The 19,653-nt window shown below is 51.1% G+C and overlaps 1 protein-coding gene across 1 annotated transcript; it reads right to left on the bottom strand.

The window, feature by feature from the left end:
• Positions 1 to 5,732: 5,732 nt before the first annotated feature.
• Positions 5,733 to 12,793, bottom strand: GJB2 (gap junction protein beta 2). Its single transcript, XM_065902146.1, has 2 exons — positions 12,611 to 12,793; positions 5,733 to 9,847 (listed from the first exon to the last, which is right to left on the bottom strand). Exon 2 carries the CDS (start codon positions 9,823 to 9,825, stop codon positions 9,145 to 9,147), a length of 681 nt encoding a protein of 226 aa, XP_065758218.1. The 5' UTR covers positions 9,826 to 9,847; positions 12,611 to 12,793; the 3' UTR covers positions 5,733 to 9,144.
• Between the last annotated feature and the right edge of the window lie 6,860 nt (positions 12,794 to 19,653).

Below are 19,653 nucleotides of genomic sequence, written 5' to 3'. Positions count from 1 at the left end.
CTGCTTTCAAGTGATTCCTGTGTAACGTCCCCGAGGCAGAGAGTGTTGCCACAAGGGCGACAGGAAAGATCATGTGTGCAGGTTTCAGGAAGCAGTACTCTCTTTTCAGAGGCTGGGCTGGCCGTTGGCCAAGGAAGAGAACACATAGGTCGTGTGCACTCTTGCCAGCACTTCTCCTTCGAGAAGAATGAGGCATGTTTAATCCTTTCCTTTCTCTCAATGATCACAGGCCCGTTGGGGGTAGACGCTCTCCATCCAGCTTGAACGCCGTTCACTTGGCAAGTGCCTAGGGCAGGCAGCGCCGTCACAGGGACTCTGAGCTCTGGTGGAAGAGGCGAGGACTGTCTGCTCCCCAGGAAAGACCCGCCACCCAGCTGCCAGGAGCCCAGCAAGGCATCCACCAGGCTGGGGGTGCAGCCGCAGGCTGAGCCAGTCACTGCGTCCTGGAAACTCGCAGTCCAACGCGATGGCCACCGAACAGGCACCTCACCAACACACATGCTGAGCTCCATCGACCCCATAGCGCAGCCGATGATAAATGGGCATGAAGGCAGGTCTTTGGTAAAAGCAAAGCCACGTAAAGTGAACTTTTGAGAGGCAGGGATCCCTGTACTTTGTTCTACTAGAATCAAGGCTCAGTCATGATACTGAGATGTCATCAGTGGTAGGACACAGCTCTCTGCTTCAGGGATGGCCAAATGCGAAAGAACCAAGGAACTGTTTGTCTCAGAATCTGCAAGTGAGCACCATTCCCTCCTCAGCGCCGTCTTCTCTGATTGAAGGGCCCTGAGGCCTGGCCAGCCCCCTGCCGCCTCTGTCCTGGGGGTACCGCTTGCCTACTCCCTCCGGCGCTGTCCCCGGCTGTGAGGAGGTGATCAGTCCTCTCTCCTTCTGCAAGGAGAGCCATGTGCGGCCAGCCCGGACGAGTCTAGAACTGTTCCCTCTTCATCCCTGGGGTCAGCTGGGTTTCCTTGTCGGCCTCGGGCTTTCCTGCGTATGGAAGTCCAAGTGCTGAACATCCGCCAGTTCTGGTCTCTTCCTCTCCTTCCGACGGGACCACATCTCCACCCTCTGCTCTGAGCCCTGGTGAAGCAGGGCACGCAGTCTGGACAGTGACCCGGGAGTTGGGACAGAGAATCTGAGGACTTGAGGGTCCTGGAGGACACACTGGGAGGACGGGTTGATGCAGGTGCAGATAGAAGAGTGGGGAGGGGAGGCAGGACCTGGGTGCCCTTTATTAGGGTCTGGGGGTAAGGGGGGAGCTGGTCAATTCAAACAAAAGACTGGGATTTTGTTCACTTCCTTAGGGTCTCATCTTAGGGCACACGGGGGAGGTTCGGGTGGGTCAGGACAGAAAGATCACAGGGGCTCTGCCCCTGCTGTCCAGGGTCTGAGTGTATGAGGTCCCCCTACGCCCCGCCTTAGCCCCGTCTCCTGGCCGCTCAGGATGGCACCAAGGCAGCAACACACACAGCAGCTCAGCTCTGCCTCGCCACCTCACAGGCAATAAACAGAAGGACTTTCCTGTCCCGACAAAACAGAGATAAATCATTTTTCAAAAAAGGATGACAACCACAGAGATGTCCATTTTCTGCTTCTTGTAAAGATGATGGCTCTGTTTGCGGTTCTGGGAGCTTTGTGTACGTTTTCATAAATGCAAAGGTAGTCATGATGCTTGAGAACAAAAAAATCCATAAAAATTCTTCTTGTGAGTAAAAGTTGTGCTGGCCGTCAGGAGCAAACTCTTCCCCCACGTGATTCTGGACTTGTGTGAGTGCCACAGGCGCTCCTGCATCTGTCTGGGGCAGAAGTGAAGCCCAGGCAGTCACTGCAAGGATGCAAACATGCTCCACCTCCTGGGGCCCGGAATGTGCATGAACTCTCCCTCCTGGCTATAGGCATTTCCTCTGCCTTTCATCTCTATCCCGAGAGTAGCTCTGTTTGCAGTGTTCTCCTGACACAGGCGACGGAGACCACGGTGCGCGCTTCCAAGTTGAAGAGAAGTCCCTCCTGTGTCTGAACATGGGACCTCTTCTCTGGACGACCTGAATAGACTTGAAAAGGAGTGTTCTCTGCGGAGCAGGAAGGCTCTGTGCTCAGACCTGTATTTGTGTCGTGTTTACGGCTAATCTATGGGTTTAGGGAGTTATTTGGGGGCGTTATAGCACTAATAAACTGGTTTGGAGACGTTCGCAGTGTTTGAGGTATGTCTGAGCTCAGAACTCTTCTTAATGCTTATGGTCACCAGCAGTGTCTTGTGTGAAGACAATCCATTGTCTCCTGTGTTAAGAAAAGACATCTTAAAAAATTACAGTAAAATACACATGACATAAAGTTCACCATATTAGCCATTTTGTGTGTGCACTTTGAAGCACACTCACATCACTGTGAGACCATCCCCAGCACCAGCTCCAGAAGCTTTTTGTCCTCCCAGGCTGAGACCGTCTGCCCATTAGTTATGCCCCTTCCCCCCCCAGACCGTGGAAGCCACCCTTCTGTCTCCGTGAATGTGACTAATCTGGGGACCCCATGGAAGTGGAATCCTACAGTATTTGTCCTTTTGTGTTTGATTTATTTCACTGAGCATGATGTCAGGTTTCACCCATGTGGTAGCCTGTGTTGGAATTTCCCCCCTTTTTTTTTTGCAGGCTGAATAATATTTTGTTGCATATGCGAGCCACATTTTAAAAAATCTGTTCATTTATCGATGGACACCTGTAGTGCTTCTAGTTTTTGGCAAGTGTGAATAAAGCTGCTATGAACATGGGCAAACACACATCTGTTAACACTGAGATCTGTTTCTTTTGGAAAAGTCAGGGCAAATGAGAAAAATTAATGCTTTATTGAGTTCTTGTGAGTCACAATTGCCCAAAACCACTTTTTATGTCTTGTCAATATTAAGTGTGTAAATATCACAATAAAGTGCCTGAGAATTTTGAGTGGAATGTTATTACGTGATTTTCCCACCTAGACAAGATAACGGAATTAAGACCAAATAACACTGAATATTTAGAGTTGCTGTGTTAATATTAGATGATGGCTTAAAAAACATTTTAAATAAGAGACTTCCCTGTCCCATAGATGAGTCCTGAATAAGAAATAATCTCAGCAGAGGATTTATGGCCCTGGATGGTAAGACTGCAAAATACTGGGCCCCCCTAGAAACCGGCCGGCCAGTCGTAACACCAAGTGGTAGAAAGAGGCCTCGATAAGTCATGCAGCATCTCAGAGAAAAGGAAGAATGCCAGGCTGCACACTGTCTCCCTTCCTGGCCAAAGGCTGCGTCTTCCACGGCTTACTTTGTGCTCCTTTAGGCCCCGAAGAAACCATTTCCGGCCCAGGTCTCTCCTGTGTTGCTTGGTATGCCAGCACATCGCCGGTTTGTTTGGACACATCTGCCCTCCACACCATGACTGCTTCTGGAATCATCTCTGTGTTTATCAGTACTCCCCACCTGTGGAGACCTTGGTGAACGTGTCCTTAGAGAGGACACCAGAGTCGTAAACGCACTCAGGTGTGTGCGGAAGGCTGTTCGCCCGTCTGTCATAATATCCTTACTCTTAAGAAGAAAACGTATGAACCAGAGGCAGCGAAGTACATTTACCTGGAAAACTCCAAACTCAAATCCTGCTGGTAAATGAACTGTGGTGGAACGCAAAGAAGAGTCTGGAGGCATTCCACGGTCAATGTGTTTACTGGCTGAAGTGGCCTTAGGCTCGTTAGACTGACAGGTGACATGAAGTTGGAAGGAATTGCTTTCAACATATTCATATAAACTGAATATGGGGCCATGGAGGGTCTAATGGAGCCGAGGGATAGGCCAAGGTCAGCAGGTTGGAACCCACCCAGGAAAAGGCGAAGCCCTGAGTTAGGCTTGAAAATCCACGCAGCGCTTGCTACAAAGGGAAGGGTAGTTTGAAACGAGATGGAGGTGGCGGGCAGCAGGGAAGGGGGGTTACCTTTTGTGAAAAACTGGAAACAGTGTGACAGCTAGGCACTAACAAGGCAGGATTACCACTCTGAACATTGCTCCTCTGTAAAAAAAGATCAAGTTAGAGCTACACACAGACTGCAGAGAGTTCTCGGGCATATTACTGAGACACCATCACAGAGAAAATGACGTAAGAAAAACAGACTGACGTGGCCGTGTGCATTTGCATGGGTTTGAGTGTGAATCTGTGGTGCAGGACCTCTGGGGCAGGTTTGCATCCAGGGGTTAATACATCGAGCAGGGCTGCAGAGGAGACCTGCACCTGGACTTTGCTTCCGTATTTAATCTCAAAGCCAATGTACTTCTATATTAATTCCACAATCTCATACATCACATCACTGACCTTTTTGATTGATCATGAGGAAAGATGGGGCAGCTGTTAAAAAGCAAACTCAAGATCCCACCGCTTTAGCCACAGGCTGCGTCTGTCTGTGGCCAGGCTGTCTGTGCTCAGAGGACCGGGAGGAGCCCCTGCTGCTGGACCCGGTCAGGGACTAACCGGGGCTCCACGGCAGAGGTCAGGGTGAGGCCTGTCTTGTTCCTTCTCTGCCTGGACCTGGTGGATCTGGACACAGGAGCTGCTTCATCGTGATGAATAAACAAGTCAGAGTCTGCTAATGGAAATGCCGACCCGTGTGGCTGGAGAATGAAGTTAGGGTTGAACTTGGACATGTTCTTGGTGATGGGAGGTTCCTGAGAGGCAGACAGACTCCTCTGGGTCCAGCAGAGGGCAGGACAGATGCTGGAAGCAGAAGTCCTGGGGGAGGCGTCACCCCAGCCCAGAGGCCTCCCCTTGGCCACGCCATACCATCTGGCCCTGGCACCGCCTCTTTCCCGTTTATTCCTCTCCACTGCACTCATATTCAGGTATTTGTTGGTATTTTGTTTGCTCCCAGTCCTGTTGCCCAACAGTTCCTGGTGCTCAGTGGGCACTCTGTAAATCTTGGCTGAGTAAATAAATAATTAGTGACTGGCAGGAATGGAAGGCGGTGTCACCAGAGGGGGCCCCTCAGCCCTGCCGGTGTGGGATGAAAGGGCTGTCAGCTTCCGGAAGTAACCCCCAGCTCCAGAATTCCCACCCCACACCGTGCTCCTGCCCTGAGCTGCGCCCCCCACACGGAGGAGGCGTGGCCACCCCCGGGGCAATGCTGGGCAGCTCTGGAGGACTTGGTAACTCAGAAGGAGGTGTGAAGTGACCCTAACAATGTGAATCAAAACCGAAGCCCATTATACAGAGTGAAGTAAGCCAGAAAGATAAAGACCAATACAGTATACTATCGCATATATATGGAATTTAGAAAGATGGTAACGATAACCCTATGTGCAAAACAGAAAAAGAGACACAGATGTACAGAACAGACTTTTGGACTCTGTGGGAAAAGGCGAGGGTGGGATGTTTTGAGAGAACAGCATCGAAACATGTATATTATCAAGGGTGAAACAGATCGCCAGCCCAGGTTGGATGCATGAGACAAGTGCTTGGGGCTGCTGCACTGAGAAGACCCAGAGGGATGGGGTGGGGAGGGAGGTGGGAGGGGGGATCAGGATGGGGAATACATGTAAATCCGTGGCTGATTCATGTCAGGGTATGGCAAAAACCACTACAATATTGTAAAGTAATTAGCCTCCAACTAATAAAAATAAATGGAAAAAAAAAAGCTTTTTTCTTTCAAGATTTTTCTCCAGGTGCAGGGTAACAGAGCCTCTCCTCCCCTTCTTGGTGGTCTCAGCCACTCCACCCCCTGCCCCCCCCAAAATTGTACTTATTTCAGACTTTGAGTAAACGGGCGCTTTCCCCAAGCTTTGGGAGGGTCACTCCTTCTAGAACCCCATCCATCCACCCCACAGCCTGGGATCCACCTGGTGGAAAACAGAGACAAGTGTATATCACTTAGCACTTTGCTGCGTGGACACTTTGATGTAAATTATCTTCTTGGGTTTCTGTGGCCCTCGGGTACTGTTCAGCCAGAGCTTTAAGATGAGGAACCAGGTCTGACAAGTGAGTGGGCTCCCTGTACCCACGACAGACCCCTCAGTGCCCTGCCTCTCCCCAGGCCCTTCCCCAAGGTCAGGGACAGCGTGAGGGACCGCTAAGGCCCTGGTCACCCCCAGATTCCCACCTTCGTCTTCCTGATTCAACCCAGATTTACCTGCCCACAGCTGCCCATGCATGGAAGAGTCGAGGTGTCCTAATAAACCCCAAACAAGAAAGCCTTAGCAGCTGGACTGTTCCCACTGCCTCTTAGGGGCTTAGTGTGGCCAACCTGACATGGGGAACTGGGGTGGACTCTTCACAAATAACACAAAAGGAGAGCTTTTTTACACCTACAACAAATTATAAATGAGTGGCTTGAGATATATATTAGGATGATCGTTTTTAGAGTTCAAGCTCTAACTTTCAGGCATGTGGCCAAACCTGTCTGTAAATTCTTAAAAGCGGTCAGTAGTCGTCTGTAATTATTTTGACCCAGTCTTTTAATACCCAAGAGTCATAATCTTCATAGCTTGTGAGTGCATCTATTTAAAAAGTCACGTGTTCCTGTCACAGGCTGTGTGAGAGCAGCCTGGAAGGTGGCCAGGGACCATTTCTTATCCCTTCTCTATCATCTGGAGGAAAGGTGACTGCTTTCTGTCCTTCTAAAGCCATCTACAAACTGTATGGGCTTCCCAGGTGGCTCAGTGGTAAAGAATCTGCCTGGTAATGGGCAGGAAATGTGGATTCAATCCCTGGGTTGGGAAGATCCCCAGGAGAAGGAAATGGCCACCCACTCCAGTCTTCTTGCCTGCAGAATCTCATGGACAGAGGAGCCTGGCAGGCTACATTCTAGGGGGTCACAAAGAGTTGGACATGACTTAGAGACTAAACAACAACAAAGGAGCGTATGGTTCCCCATAAACACACTTGTAATTACCAATGTGTAAAGTGCTTTCAGGTCCCTGGATGAGGTCTCCGACCACCTTGGGTGTTTCTGGCATCCTAGGAGTGCGCTGGGCAGCAGGCCACATTCACGGACTAGAAGGTGCTCCCGGAACAGAAGACAGGTGATAAGACCAGTTTGGTTGCACACAAATGGACATGAAATCCCATAGAAAACCCCATAGAAAAGACACCTGATTGAATTTTTCTCATGCCTCAGCCAACTTTGACTGTGAATAACATTTTAACATCTTTGAATGATTCTTCTAGGAGCCAACCTGGTCACATGACCCCAGCTTAGCGTCCTCCAAATGGCAAAGCCTGTCCACACCTATACTGTGCGTGTTTCTCAGGAACCCGCTAGTGGTGAGCACGGGACAGGAATAACCCTTTTTTTTCCTTTCCTGACTGTCCTTCTGGTGACACAGGCTTTTCCGTAACTGGGGCGGAAGGATCCCAGAGTCTCAGACAGGCACAGTGGTAACTTACCCATTTAGTGTTATGAAATTTTCACAAATTTTTACAAAACCAGCTATAGATGAAATTAAAAGCTACTATTCTATTCTATTAAAAGGGCTTCCCAGGTGGTGCTAGTGGTAAAGAACTTGCCTGCCAATACAGGAGACATCAGATTCAGGTTGCACATCCCTGGGTCGGGAAGATCCCTGGAGGAGGGCATGGCAACCCACTCCAGTGTTCTTGCCTAGAGAATCCCATGGACAGAGGATCTTGGAGGGCTACAGTCCATGGGGTCGCAAAGAGTTGGATGTGACTGAAGCTACTTAGCACACATTCTGTAATAGATTTTAAATAACCATTATGTGAATCAATTATATTTTAATATTTAAATGATATATGAGATGTTACTAAATTATTTTAATTACAAGTATGTAATTAAAACTATTATGTATTATTATAAAATGTTTTTATAAAGCTATTCTTGGCAACAGAAAAGTATTTACTCTCATTGACGTACACTGAGTGCCATTTTTTTAAAACCATGTCAAGCATCATGAAAATATTAGGATTCTGTCTGTCTTATAGAACTGCTAAATAGTTATCTAAACCCTTGTTTCTACTTTTTAAAAAAAGTCTATTAAATCTATTTTCTCTCTAAAAGCCTGGATGCTGAAAAGGGAAGTGAACAAACCTTTGAAGAAGATGAAACTCATTTTTAATTGTCGGAATTGAGAGTCTAGTTTTTACACCTCTTTTTTAGAAACATTTACTGCCCCATCCCCCTCAATTTGCCATTTTCTTCTGCACCATTAAATCATACTGTGGCAATAAAATAATCCCAAGCAATCTCTGTAAGTCAGCATTCTTCCCGTGGGAGTGGAAAAGGCACCATCAAGGAAGCTCAGGGTGTCCTGAACCATCCCACCATTGGTAGTAACTCATGGTATATAAAGTCTGTATTCCTCATGCAAAATCACATCTAAGCTTTTGAAACGAGGCAGTCTGCTATTAGAAGCCATCACCAAGGGCTGCTAGTTTGTTTCACTGAGGGAAGCTAAAATGCGTCCCTGTAGCACACACCACACGTCACACAACAGACAGCCTCTTGGGGGCAGTGCAAAACACTCACACCTGAAAGGCCATAGTTAAATTCAACAAGAGCATCTAATTATACCCCGTTTACATATCATAATCTGAGCCTTTGAAATAAGAGGAACCTATAATGAATGGTTCCTTGCAGATCAAAAGAACACGTCATATTTTAAATTTTCACTTAAAAAACGTGTAACAGAGTTTGAAGCATTAGGGAGCGCGTCCACTGTTGAAGACTGAAATGTCAAAGCAAATAAAAGAACCAAGATTCTCTGTGTTCACCTTTAATGCAGGGGAAATGGCAAAGACAGCCCTAAGTGGGTCAACCAGACCCTGGGCTTTTCAGGCCCTGGCGTTTCTCTCCTTTCCTCAAAGAAACGGAGACAAACGCCATGTCCTTTGTCTAAATAGGCATGGCCACCCGGGCCAGCTCGGCCCCACAAGGACCGATTTCAGAGAAAAGTGGCAGAGGCTCTGAGTCTGCCTTCAATGGGACACTTGCACGGGTGGGGTGGGGGGCACAGCCTCTAGAGGCGTCTGGGGTTGCATGTGCGATCTACCGGGGAGGGGGTCAAAGGTGGTCCTGAATTCGAGCTGTACCCGGGGCGGGGGGGCTGGCTGACTGTGCCTCTGGGCTGAGCACAGATCGCACTCCTCTTTTATCTAAACCTGGCAACCGCTATAGTTACACTGGTTTTTTGGACTTTCCGGAACAAAATCGAATCAGTAAGTAACACAGCTCAGTGACATTGAGCAGGATGCAAATTCCAGACACTGCGATCATGAAGACCGTGAAGACGGTCTTCTCCGTGGGCCTGGACACGAAGCAGTCCACCGTGTTGGGGCAGGGCCAGGCATTGCACTTCACTAGGCGCTGCATGGCGAAGCCATCATACATCACGTAGAAGACGTACATGAAGGCAGCCTCGAAGATGACTCGGAAGAAGATGCTGCCCGTGTAGGTCCACCACAGAGACCCCTCGATCCGGACCTTCTGCTTCTTGATCTCTTCGATATCCTTGAACTCGGTCTTTATCTCTCCCCTGATGAACTTGCGCTTCTTCTCGTGCCTATAGTAGGCCACGTGCATGGCCACCAGCAGGGCGGGCGTGGACACGAAGATGAGCTGCAGCGCCCAGAGCCGGATGTGCGAGATGGGGAAGTAGTGGTCGTAGCACACGTTCTTGCAGCCAGGCTGCAGGGTGTTGCATATGAAGTCGGCCTGCTCATCTCCCCACACCTCCTTGGCGGCCACCACCAAGATCATGATTCGGAAGATGAAGAGGACGGTCAGCCAGATCTTGCCGATGCTGGTAGAGTGCTTGTTCACACCCCCCAGGATCGTCTGCAGTGCGCTCCAGTCCATTGTCTCGTTTGGGTGGCTAGTGCTGGAAAAGACAGAGTGATACAGCGTGACACGGGGTGAGCGTGTGGGACCGGCTTGGGGAGGCTCAGGGGGCCTAGCCCATGAGCACCAGCCATCTCAAAGGGCCAGTTCTTACACAGCCTCACTCAACAAGGGAAAACAAGAGCAACCAGGCTTGTCATGGGGTTTGCTGGGCAGCAGACAGACCATCGTGGACGCATTCTCTGTTCTCTAGTAAAGAGGGGTGTACTCACCCCAGTAATGCACCCAGTCTTCAGCACAATCAACTCATGGGGTGGGGAGGGAGCACCCCAGCAAACGTGCCCACTGACCCAGGGCCCTGGGTGTGCTGACACCCCCTGTTCGGGTCTCCCAACCCTCCAGTGGCATTCAGCACTCCCAAGTATTTGCTGGCCTCTAGCTCTGGATATTACTCTGGGCTCGTGCCTGCCGGGGCCAACCTCGCCTTCAAGGCCAAGAGGCCATGTCTTCCCACAGCAACTCCTTTCTTAAAGTATTTCAGTTTTCCGGACATGGGATGCAGTGTCGAAATGACTGTCCCCAAGGGTAAAATTCATGTTTAACATTTCCCAATGGGCTTCACTTCCTTTTCCTGTACAAAAGGGAGCTAGTTAGAAACGATCCTTCCTCAGAGAAGAGCCAGTGTGTGCCTGGGTTTCTATGTGCGCCCTATGTGTGGGCTGGGGTCCTTGTTGTCCTGATGGGACTGACCAATCAGTCAGTACTTGGGTTTGAAAACTGTTCAGATGGTGCATTTTTATTGTGGCTATGGTTTTAATTTAGAAGTGCTTCTAAAGAGGTGCATCCTAAGAAAATAAATGAAAGCTTAACTCAGTGAATCCCCAGGGACTGGCCGTCACAGGCATCCTCATGGTATTGAGGGTCAATGTGGATGCTGCCGGGTGACGTGCTGCCCGCTGGAGGGGACCTGGGGAGCCCGGGCATTCGCTCCAGGAGCTGGTGGCCTTCTCATCACAGGGTATGAACTGTTTTCATTTACATGCAGTCACACCCATCTGTCTCAATCAAGCCTCTTATAACAAGGCTCCACCCTCCACAATCTGATGAGTAATCTGTGTCTACACTCTCCGTACTGGTTCTCAGTGCTTCTTCTTGCCTAAAAGCTTAGTGTTCTTATTCTGAGCAAGTCAGGTCCTGTTTCCCGCTGGACTTCCCAAGCAGCCAGGGTCAGCGGCAGGGGGCAGGAGGGGGTAGTGTGATCACCCCGCTGCCTATGGGGCACTGCTTGGGGCACCCAGGCCTGGCTGAAACCATCCATAGCCACTTCAGAGGAGGCAGCCTAGACACTAGAAAGTCAGGACAGGAGAGCTATGAGCTCTGAGACACTTGGGCAGCTCGGCTTGAAAGAGGGAAACATCACCTGGAAAAGGCTCAGCCCTGACCCTGAACACAGATGGCCTTGGGGGCCTTAGGTCCCTCTGAGCTGGCCCATCCTGGCCGGCAGCATGACCACCATCCCTGTGAAATCAGACCCTCCACTTCTCTGCCTTAATTACCAAGTGCCAATAGGACACTCAGAAACAGCCCGTCTGATTTGTATCAGTGCAACTGACTAAAGACTCAGGGTGGAGTGGGTGCCAGCCCAGGACCCACACTCCTCTAACCAGTCAACCATCGGCTGATGTTGAGAAAACACAGTGGGAAGTAAACCCTCCATCCTTGTCCTTCTGTAAAATCTCTTGGTTGGGCGGCAGCTTCCTGTCCAAAGATCCTTGAGGCAGAGAAGCTAATTAAAGTTTGACCCCCATGGGACAGGGTGACAGGAGAGAAGGTCTGGCCAGGTGACCTGGCCGGACGAAAGCATTCTCAAATTCATCCCGGCGCTGACCCCTGCCCTTCCTGACCTGTCCACACCACCTGCCCGGTGGGTGAAGGGGCGACCTTCGGTGGGGGGGGGGGGTGGGAGGCGCTGCTGGGTGAGGCACAGGTTGTAGAAAGGTCACCAGGAGTCCTTCACCCGTTAATTCCTCAACCCTCACGTTTTGGGTGGTGGCCCTTGTCTCCACAGACCCTGCCCCCGACTCAAAGGGCGGATGGGGACGCGGCTGTCACCGCATCTAGAGATGGGGGGCGCGGGGGTCAGATCTCAGGACTCGGGAGGACTCTGAGGCTTGGGCCCCGGCCGGCGGGGGACACCCCGAAGCACTGCTCCCCGTGTGTAACCGGCGCCCTGAAAGTTGCCCCCACTACTGCGCCTGGAAGCCCCACTAGGAACTCGAGCTCGGGGAGGGAAAGAGGCCATGCCGGCCGCTGGGCTCTCGCTCGACCGCGGAAGGTCAGCTTCCTGCAGGTTGAGCTTCCGCTTCACGCCCGAGACCGCGTTTTCTTTCTGAGCGAAACCTCCGGCGACAGGAGGCTCTGGATGAAGAGCCCGGCGGCCGCGCCAGCCTTCCCGGAGGAGCCGCGAACACTCCCGGCGAGTGCGCGCACCTGTCCGCCCCCGGCCCCGCTCCCGCTCGACCGCGCGCTGCGCACCAGACTCAGCCCGAGGAGCTCCGGCCACCGGTTCGCGATCGCCTCCCGCCCGGCGCCGCTGTGGCCACTGCCCCGGGCGCGGGACCTCGGTGCGCGCCGGGTGCAGTTTGGGGACCCGGGTCCCTCCCCGCGGGGTTCCAGAGCCCCTGGCGGTCCCGGGGTCCCTCTCCGAGGGGTCCCACAGCCCCTGACGGCCCCGGGGGTCTCTCCCCGAGGGGTCCCACAGCCCTCTGCCTTTCGGGGCAGCCGAGAGTGGGCGCGGCCTTACCGCTGGGAGCGGGACGCACGAGCGGAACGCGCGGCGGCTGCGAGGGAGTCGCGGGATCGCGGGGGCGGCGGGGGCGCAGCTACGGCCCGAGTCCGGAGAGCGCGGCGCGCGGGGCGCTCGGGCCTTCGACACCTGTCTGACCGGCGGCGCCTTTTAACCGCGCCCCGCACCCCGCCTCCTCCTGGGAGCGGTTGAGAAAGTCCGGAGGGGGCGGCTCCTCGGCGTCCGGCCGCCCCCTGCGCCGAGGGGCGGGGCGCGCCGCCGGGGGGTCCACGGCGCTTCCCCGGCCCGAGCGTCGTGAGGCTCGGGCTCCCGGCGTCTCCGGCGGTGGCCTGGGGGCGGGGGGGCGGAGACGTGAAAGATTTGGTGCCTTTGCTGTTACTGTGGTTTCTGCCTGGACTGGTCCTAGAGTGCTTTGGTGGTCAAAGCTCGGATTTAATTAATTAATTAATGCAAAATAGTTGAAGAGAGAGTTCAGGCGCGGAGGGCCGTTAGCTCCCAGGCTCTGCGGGCGCGCGGGTGCCCGGGCCGCTTCCCTGCCGGGAATGTGGGTTCGCAGTGAGCGAGGAGAGGCAGCGCTGCGCCTGGCCGAGTGCCTGCTTGTTTCTCCCCCAAACCTCGCAGGCAGACTTAACAAACGCCTCCTTTGAATTCCCTATGTGACTCGATCCCTCAACTATGCGCCGAGGGCCGGGGCTGGCGGTGGTGGGGAGACCCTACGGACGCACCCAGGCCTGCGTCCCAGCGAGGGTGCCCGGGGCCCTGCTGGTGTTCTCCGCCTCCCACGGCCGAGAAATCGCGAGGAGGGTACCCAACTCGGGATCGGGGGGCCGCCACGAATGAAGTCCCCAGACCCCTGCCCTGCCCACTCGCCGCGAAGGGGAGCGCGGCTGGGGTTTCTGGAGACGATCCTGGGAAGCCGGGCTCCTCTCCCGGAAGCCTGATCTCGGATTACAGGGTTCATTGTTCCCCTGTGGTTGGGTAGTCTGAGGTCCACAGAGAGAGCGGATGGAGAATTAAAATCGCAAGACTAGGCCGCATCTGGGGACCTGTGTCCAGCATGAGGGGTGGGGGTTGGGGGCAGGATCTGGCTCCAGGATTCCCGCAAAGAGGGCCGCCCCGAGGTGCGGGCGTGCTCGCTCCCACCACCGCTTTACTTGGGTCGTCTTTAAGTTGAGCAGAGATGATTCACCCTGACAGGGCAGATCTGGCCTTACAGATGAGTTTCCCATGAGTGCCAACACTGGCGTAAAGGTATTGACTTTTCCTTGTAAAATTTGTACCCTATCGCCACGGGCCAGCTTGGGCCTTTCTTGCCTGGGGAACCTGACTTTGTCCTGCGGTCACTACCCCACCTTCCTGCTCCAGGTCTTAGTCCAGGAGGGAGTGTTCACAAACAGAGGAAGTCCAGGAAGGCCCATCTGAGAGATGTGCTGAATCGGCAGGTTGGAAATGACAGGCCAAAGGCGGGTGGCTGGGGGAGAGCTCGCTGCCCTACCCCAACCTGGGGCCACCCTTCAGGTGGTCAGGGGCAGCACTCTATGGGGGTCTCACATTGGAGTGAAGGAAGGATCTGGCATCCTTGTAGAAAGCCAGCTGGTAACGGTGGCTTACAGATTGAAAGTTGACTCGCTTTCTCCCACTGACAAATTTCTCCTGGCTTTTTATGTCTATAGCAAGATTGTAGGTTGCTGTTCAACACCCTTTCCTGTTTTCCCTGACTTATTCTCCTGATTTGCATAATGACCACGGTGTTGTTGGCTAATTGTATATCTAGCCACCCTGCGTTTTGGGTTTTATAGTTAGAATGCCTACAGCTCTTAACTCTTAATTACAACTCAGCACTTGATTTCCTTCTGTTGGTTGTGACTTTTGTTATTTTCTGTGTGTGGGTGCTTTCTTCCCAACCAACTTGGATTCCAGTGGAGCAGGAAATCCCCTGGAGGTACTTCTGTGTCCCCCAGAGCAGAGAAGGGAGGAGGAAATGACTGAACAGGGTCTCAGGTCTGGACACGTGAAGTCACCGTGACATGAGCTTAGATGGGTATGCACTTAGTAGATCACACCAGGGGTTAATCTTTTTTCTTTATAAATCCTGTAATTCTGTGAACAGTACACTTATGTTGCTGCATTATTTTTGGTTAAAAGCATTACTGTGTTATACGTAGACATTGAAAATAAGCCTTCATTCTGTGACCCTGGGTTCAGGTCTTCATTTTGAATATAACAGCCCCCAGAGAAGGCTGCCTGCCCTGACCCTGCCCTCCGCTCCAACCTCCCCAGCCTGATGGGCGCACCTCTCCGGCCTTGTCTACTGGGCACCGACATGATAGAGGATAGGTTTGGAGTCTGATGGAGGAGCTTGGTGTCTCCGGGGTAGGGCTCAAATGAAGTTGATACGGAGGACTGGCCCTTTCCAGGGATGGCCAGGCCCTTCCTTACTGAGTAACTATTAATGACTGACTGGTGCGCACCTGTCACTTCACGGTGTCAGAGCTGCATTGATGAAGGATTTCACATACGTGCTTTGTAGCAAGCAGTCAAATCCCAGGTGTTCACAATTGAGCTGAACCTTTGTGCAATTGTCAGGTCTTAAAGGGAAATGCTATTGTGAAAAGCTCTTTGATATTTTAATTTGACAGTTCTATCAGTAAACCAAAAAAGTTGCTATTGGGCAAGAAATCAGTGTGAGACAAATATGTATTTCTTAACATATTGTAATGAATGATTGCCTGCCAGCTGCCTGATGGGGCAGCCCCTGGAACTTCCCCTGGGGAGGATGCTCTGAATGTACATAAAGAATGTGTCAGTGAAATTTCTGACTCACAAGTCCTATGTAGGTGATATCAGAAATGCTCCAGACAAGAAGGGACTTGTGAGAGGTGGGCACCCTGCCTTAACTCTTGGCAGCTTGGGGGTCGCTGGGTGTCTCTGAGCTATTGGTTATAAGCCATTCGCTATTGGCCTGCACGCACTTTCTTGACTTTGCTGTTGAAATATTAATCATATTAATAATTGACAAAAAGGGAAAATTCAATCCTTAGATGGGCAGATATTAAGAAGCCCTGGAGTCTCTGTAATTAGTTAATAATGACTTACATATGATAATGTCATTTTAAAGCAGGAGTGGCCCTGGTGTGATCCTTTCACAGTTTTTGTGGATAATTATCCCAGGAGAACAGCATCGCACTAAGATTTATCTCTGCACCATATTTATTGACCCACACCTTCACTTGTGCATCCTGAAAATTGTTAATGTCAAATAATTTGGGGCAAAAAGACAAACTGTTCCATTCCAAGTATGTAGAACAGAAAAAGACTTCAGATATCACTATGTAATTGTTTTCTTTACTTTCAAATTAAAGTCATAAAAATTCCAACTTATGAGTTGTGACTGAAACTGTTAAAGGCCTTTCCGGTTTCCTCACACTATTTTTGGGGGCGAGGGGTGCCCCCCACCTCATGGCTTGTGTGATCTTAATTCCCTGACCAGGGATCAAACGCAGGCCCTTGGCAGTGAGAACGCAGAGTCACTGGACCAGAAGGGAATTCCCCCTCACTCTATTCTTATGTTCGTACATAAACTATTTGGGGAAGTTTGAATAATTGGATGTGTTGGTTGCAAGGAAGTGGGAAACAAGTTGATTTCCTTGGCCTTACTGGATGGGCACATGCTCCTACTGGCAAATACATTGTGTAGTTCTTGTTTGCAAGTTCAGTTCAGTTCAGTTCAGTTCAGTCACTCAGTCGTGTCCGACTCTTTGCGACTCCATGAACTGTAGCCTACCAGGCTCCTCAGTCAATGGGATTTTCCAGGCAAGAACACTGGAGTGGGTTGCCACTTCCTTCTCCAGGGGATCTTCCTGACCCAGGCATCGAACCCGGGTCTCCCGCGTTGTAGGCAGACGCTTTATCCTCTGAGCTACCAGGGAAGCCCAAACTGTGGAGAAATTACAAAGATGCTTCCAGATGTATTTGTATCAAGAGCTTTTGTTGGTCAGAAATGAATACAAAGTTGTAACTCCCCAGGCAAACTGGTAGGGGAAACTGACTTCTATTAAATATAAAAATTAAATTCTGTAAGCTCTGATGAGCTGGTCAAATGGAAACTCTGCACAACTCATAAAAGAACAAAAGAGAGTTGTACATTTTAGGTGTGTTAGGACAATATTGTGTTATATATCATCTTGAAGAGGTTCCTAACTTAGAATAAGTTATAAGTTAGGATCTAGTAAATACATTGGCTTTCCTGGTGGTGCTAGTGGTAAAGAACACATCTACCAATGCGGGAGACCTAAGAGATGCAGGTTCGATCCCTGGGTCGGGAAGATCCCCTGGAGGAGGGCATGGCAACTATTCTTGTCTGGGAAATCCCATGACCAGAGGAGACTGGCAGCTATGGTCCATAGGGTTGCAAAGAGTCAAACACGACTGAAGTGACTTACCACACAGCACACACACAGCACCCTGGTGGCTCAGGGCAGGCCACCTGGTTTGATCCCTGGGTCAGGAAGAACTCCCAGAGAAGGGCATGGCAACTCACTGCGGTATTCTTGCCTGGGAAATTCCATGGACAGAGGAGCCTGCTAGGCTACAGTCCATGGGGTCTCAAAGAGTTGGACAAAATTGAGCAACTAACATTTTATTATGGATTGCTTTAGTTAAAAAAAAAAAAAAAAAGGAGAGAGGTTCAATAAAGGGCAACAGAGCAAAGAGTACCTGTGTGAATTGAGTTTGCTGGACGCTGGCAGATTTTTGTGAAATGCTCGTGTGGACTGTTCTGGTTTAAATCTAATGCTATCTGGAGTCCTCTGGTTCCAGGTCAGTCTTGCACCAGGCGGCTATCTGTTCTCTGGTTGAAAGCCCTCTTTGGGAAATGGACATGGAGTCTTTGATATTAGAATTTTCAGAACTGTGTTTGTCCGTTAGCCACCCATCTAAACCTCTCCTTGAACTGTTTCAGAGCCTTTCTACTTTGGGGGAAGAAGCACATAATGCTGTATTGAGTTCTTTGATTTCATCTCATTTTTGCAAAATCTCTGTGCAGGGAAAAAGGCACTTGCAACACCCAGAGTGCCCAGTAGATGGCAGTAGGAGGACTCGACCAGGGTACACTGGGAGGATCCAGGGCTAAAGAGTATCTTTTTTTAAGTCTAGCCTTGCTGTGATGAGCTCCTCAACAGGCTGGGAAACAAATGTCTTTCTTTTTTTACACAATGGAATGAAATAGAATAGGAAAAATCAGAACATAGTGCTCTTAATAAGAGTTAAGTCATATTTCAGGCAGTGTTTGTTTCATGTGTGTTTTCATATTCACGAGTGTGCTGGCCCCAGGGTAAAATGTACCTGCTGCTGTAGATTCATCATTCCCAGGGTAACAAGAGAGTCCCTGTGGCCTCAGGGGAAGCGGTGCCACAGCAGGAGAGACCCCCAGGCCCCGAGCTCGGCTACCTGCTCTCCTGGGCCTCCTCTGAGCTTGGCTCCCAGGGACTGAAGACCCCGCACAGGCTGGGAGGGGACCACCTCCATCAGACTTGTTTCCCCAGGGCTCCTCTCTGGTCTGAGGATGTAGGTTCCAGGGGTGGAGGAGAAGCAGTAGCACCATTTGATCGAATCTTTTACGAACTTAATACAATTATTTGTCTAAAAAAGGACCCACATATAATGCTCTGGTATCCAGCATGCTCAGGAGTCTCGGGTCAGCTATTTCAGTGGATCACATATTTAATGTGTGGGTTGGACTACTGTGCTGTGGGAAAGAGGAAAGATAAATATACAGCCTTTCGTTGTTTCTTTGTGGCCTTTGATCCGTGGTGGTGGCACTTGGACGCCCTCTCCTTAGTGATGCTCCGTCTGTTTGGTGGGTGGTAAGTGGAGATGCTGTGGGTCAGCCAGGAGGATCTGAGCGTCATCGTCTCATCACCGTCTGGTGGGAAACGCCCGTCTTTCCTCACAGGCTCCATGACATTGCACACGAGGTTATTAGGTTGCTACACTTTGGAACAACATGGTCCCTGCCTACAGTTTACCAAAGGAAAAGGTAGACTGTTGCAGAGGTGACGAATCTGAACGACTAACTAGGTTGTGTGACTGACATACAGAACACCCAGACACAAAGGAAAGACTCCCTGGGTATAATCCAGCGTGAACGAGTGAGTCACTGACATGTGGCTGGATTTCCTGAACTGTGCTCAATGCTTTAGGTTTACTTCATAACATAACTCCAAGAGAGTATTTCTAGTCCAGCCCAGCACCCAGCTTGCAGGAGAAGCTAGAGAAATTAGAGTCCCCCTGGGTTTAAAGGGATTAGATTTGATAAAGGAGGGAGTAAGTGTTGGGGAAGAGACAGCTTCGGGAGACATCTGCCTTCATCCTCGAGTGAAGATGTGGTCCAGGCATCCACTGTGGTTGAAACTGAGGCCCCAAGCTCACCTGCCACCAGGCCCCAGGTCTGGCCCTGCCAGAGCCACAGCCCCCTGACCCAGGGCAAACTGGGACGACGGGCTGTCACCGCGTGATGGACTTGGCTCCTGACCTCCTGCCTGTGTTGGGGAAGATAAGCAGAACCCTTTGAAAGGGAGGAGAAAGCAGATAGCGGTCAGAGAACAAAGCAAAGGAGCTGGCAGGAAAGGGCGGCTGAGGTCCGGTTCCGAGGAATGAAGAAGGACGGCAGGTCCCCAAGAGCGCTTCTCAGCAGCTTTAGTGTGGTTTCATCTGCGCAGAGAGTGAGGGCCCGGCCGCCCGCAGGGTGTGTGCTGAGTGACCAAACCGGAACCCTCCCAGGGCAGGGACGGGACAGCCAAGACACTCCCCGCAAGTGGGACTGGCCGCTGAAGCCACTGGGAGGACAGACTCATGTTCTGTCCATGGGGCTGCAAAGGGAAGAGTCAGGCCCTTGAATGGATGCAGGTTTTATCATCCTGCCGTGAACATGGCATTTCCAGCGTGCCAGGGTCTCAGAGGTATGGAATGCAACAGTTTTTGAAATCGTTCCTGCCTGAAATTCCACGTGCCTGTGAGTCTAGCATGAGGCTCCCTGTGCA

This window comes from Muntiacus reevesi, chromosome 11, assembly GCF_963930625.1.
Source record: "Muntiacus reevesi chromosome 11, mMunRee1.1, whole genome shotgun sequence".
In the NCBI taxonomy this organism is placed as follows: Eukaryota; Metazoa; Chordata; class Mammalia; order Artiodactyla; family Cervidae; genus Muntiacus; species Muntiacus reevesi.
The sequence above is the reverse complement of the archived record's forward strand: the minus strand, read 5'-3'. Positions and strand labels throughout refer to the sequence as shown.

Bases quoted from the DNA above. Each gene is read 5' to 3' on its own strand.
- GJB2 (XM_065902146.1), bottom strand. From the start codon at position 9,825: ATGGACTGGAGCGCACTGCAGACGATCCTGGGGGGTGTGAACAAGCAC.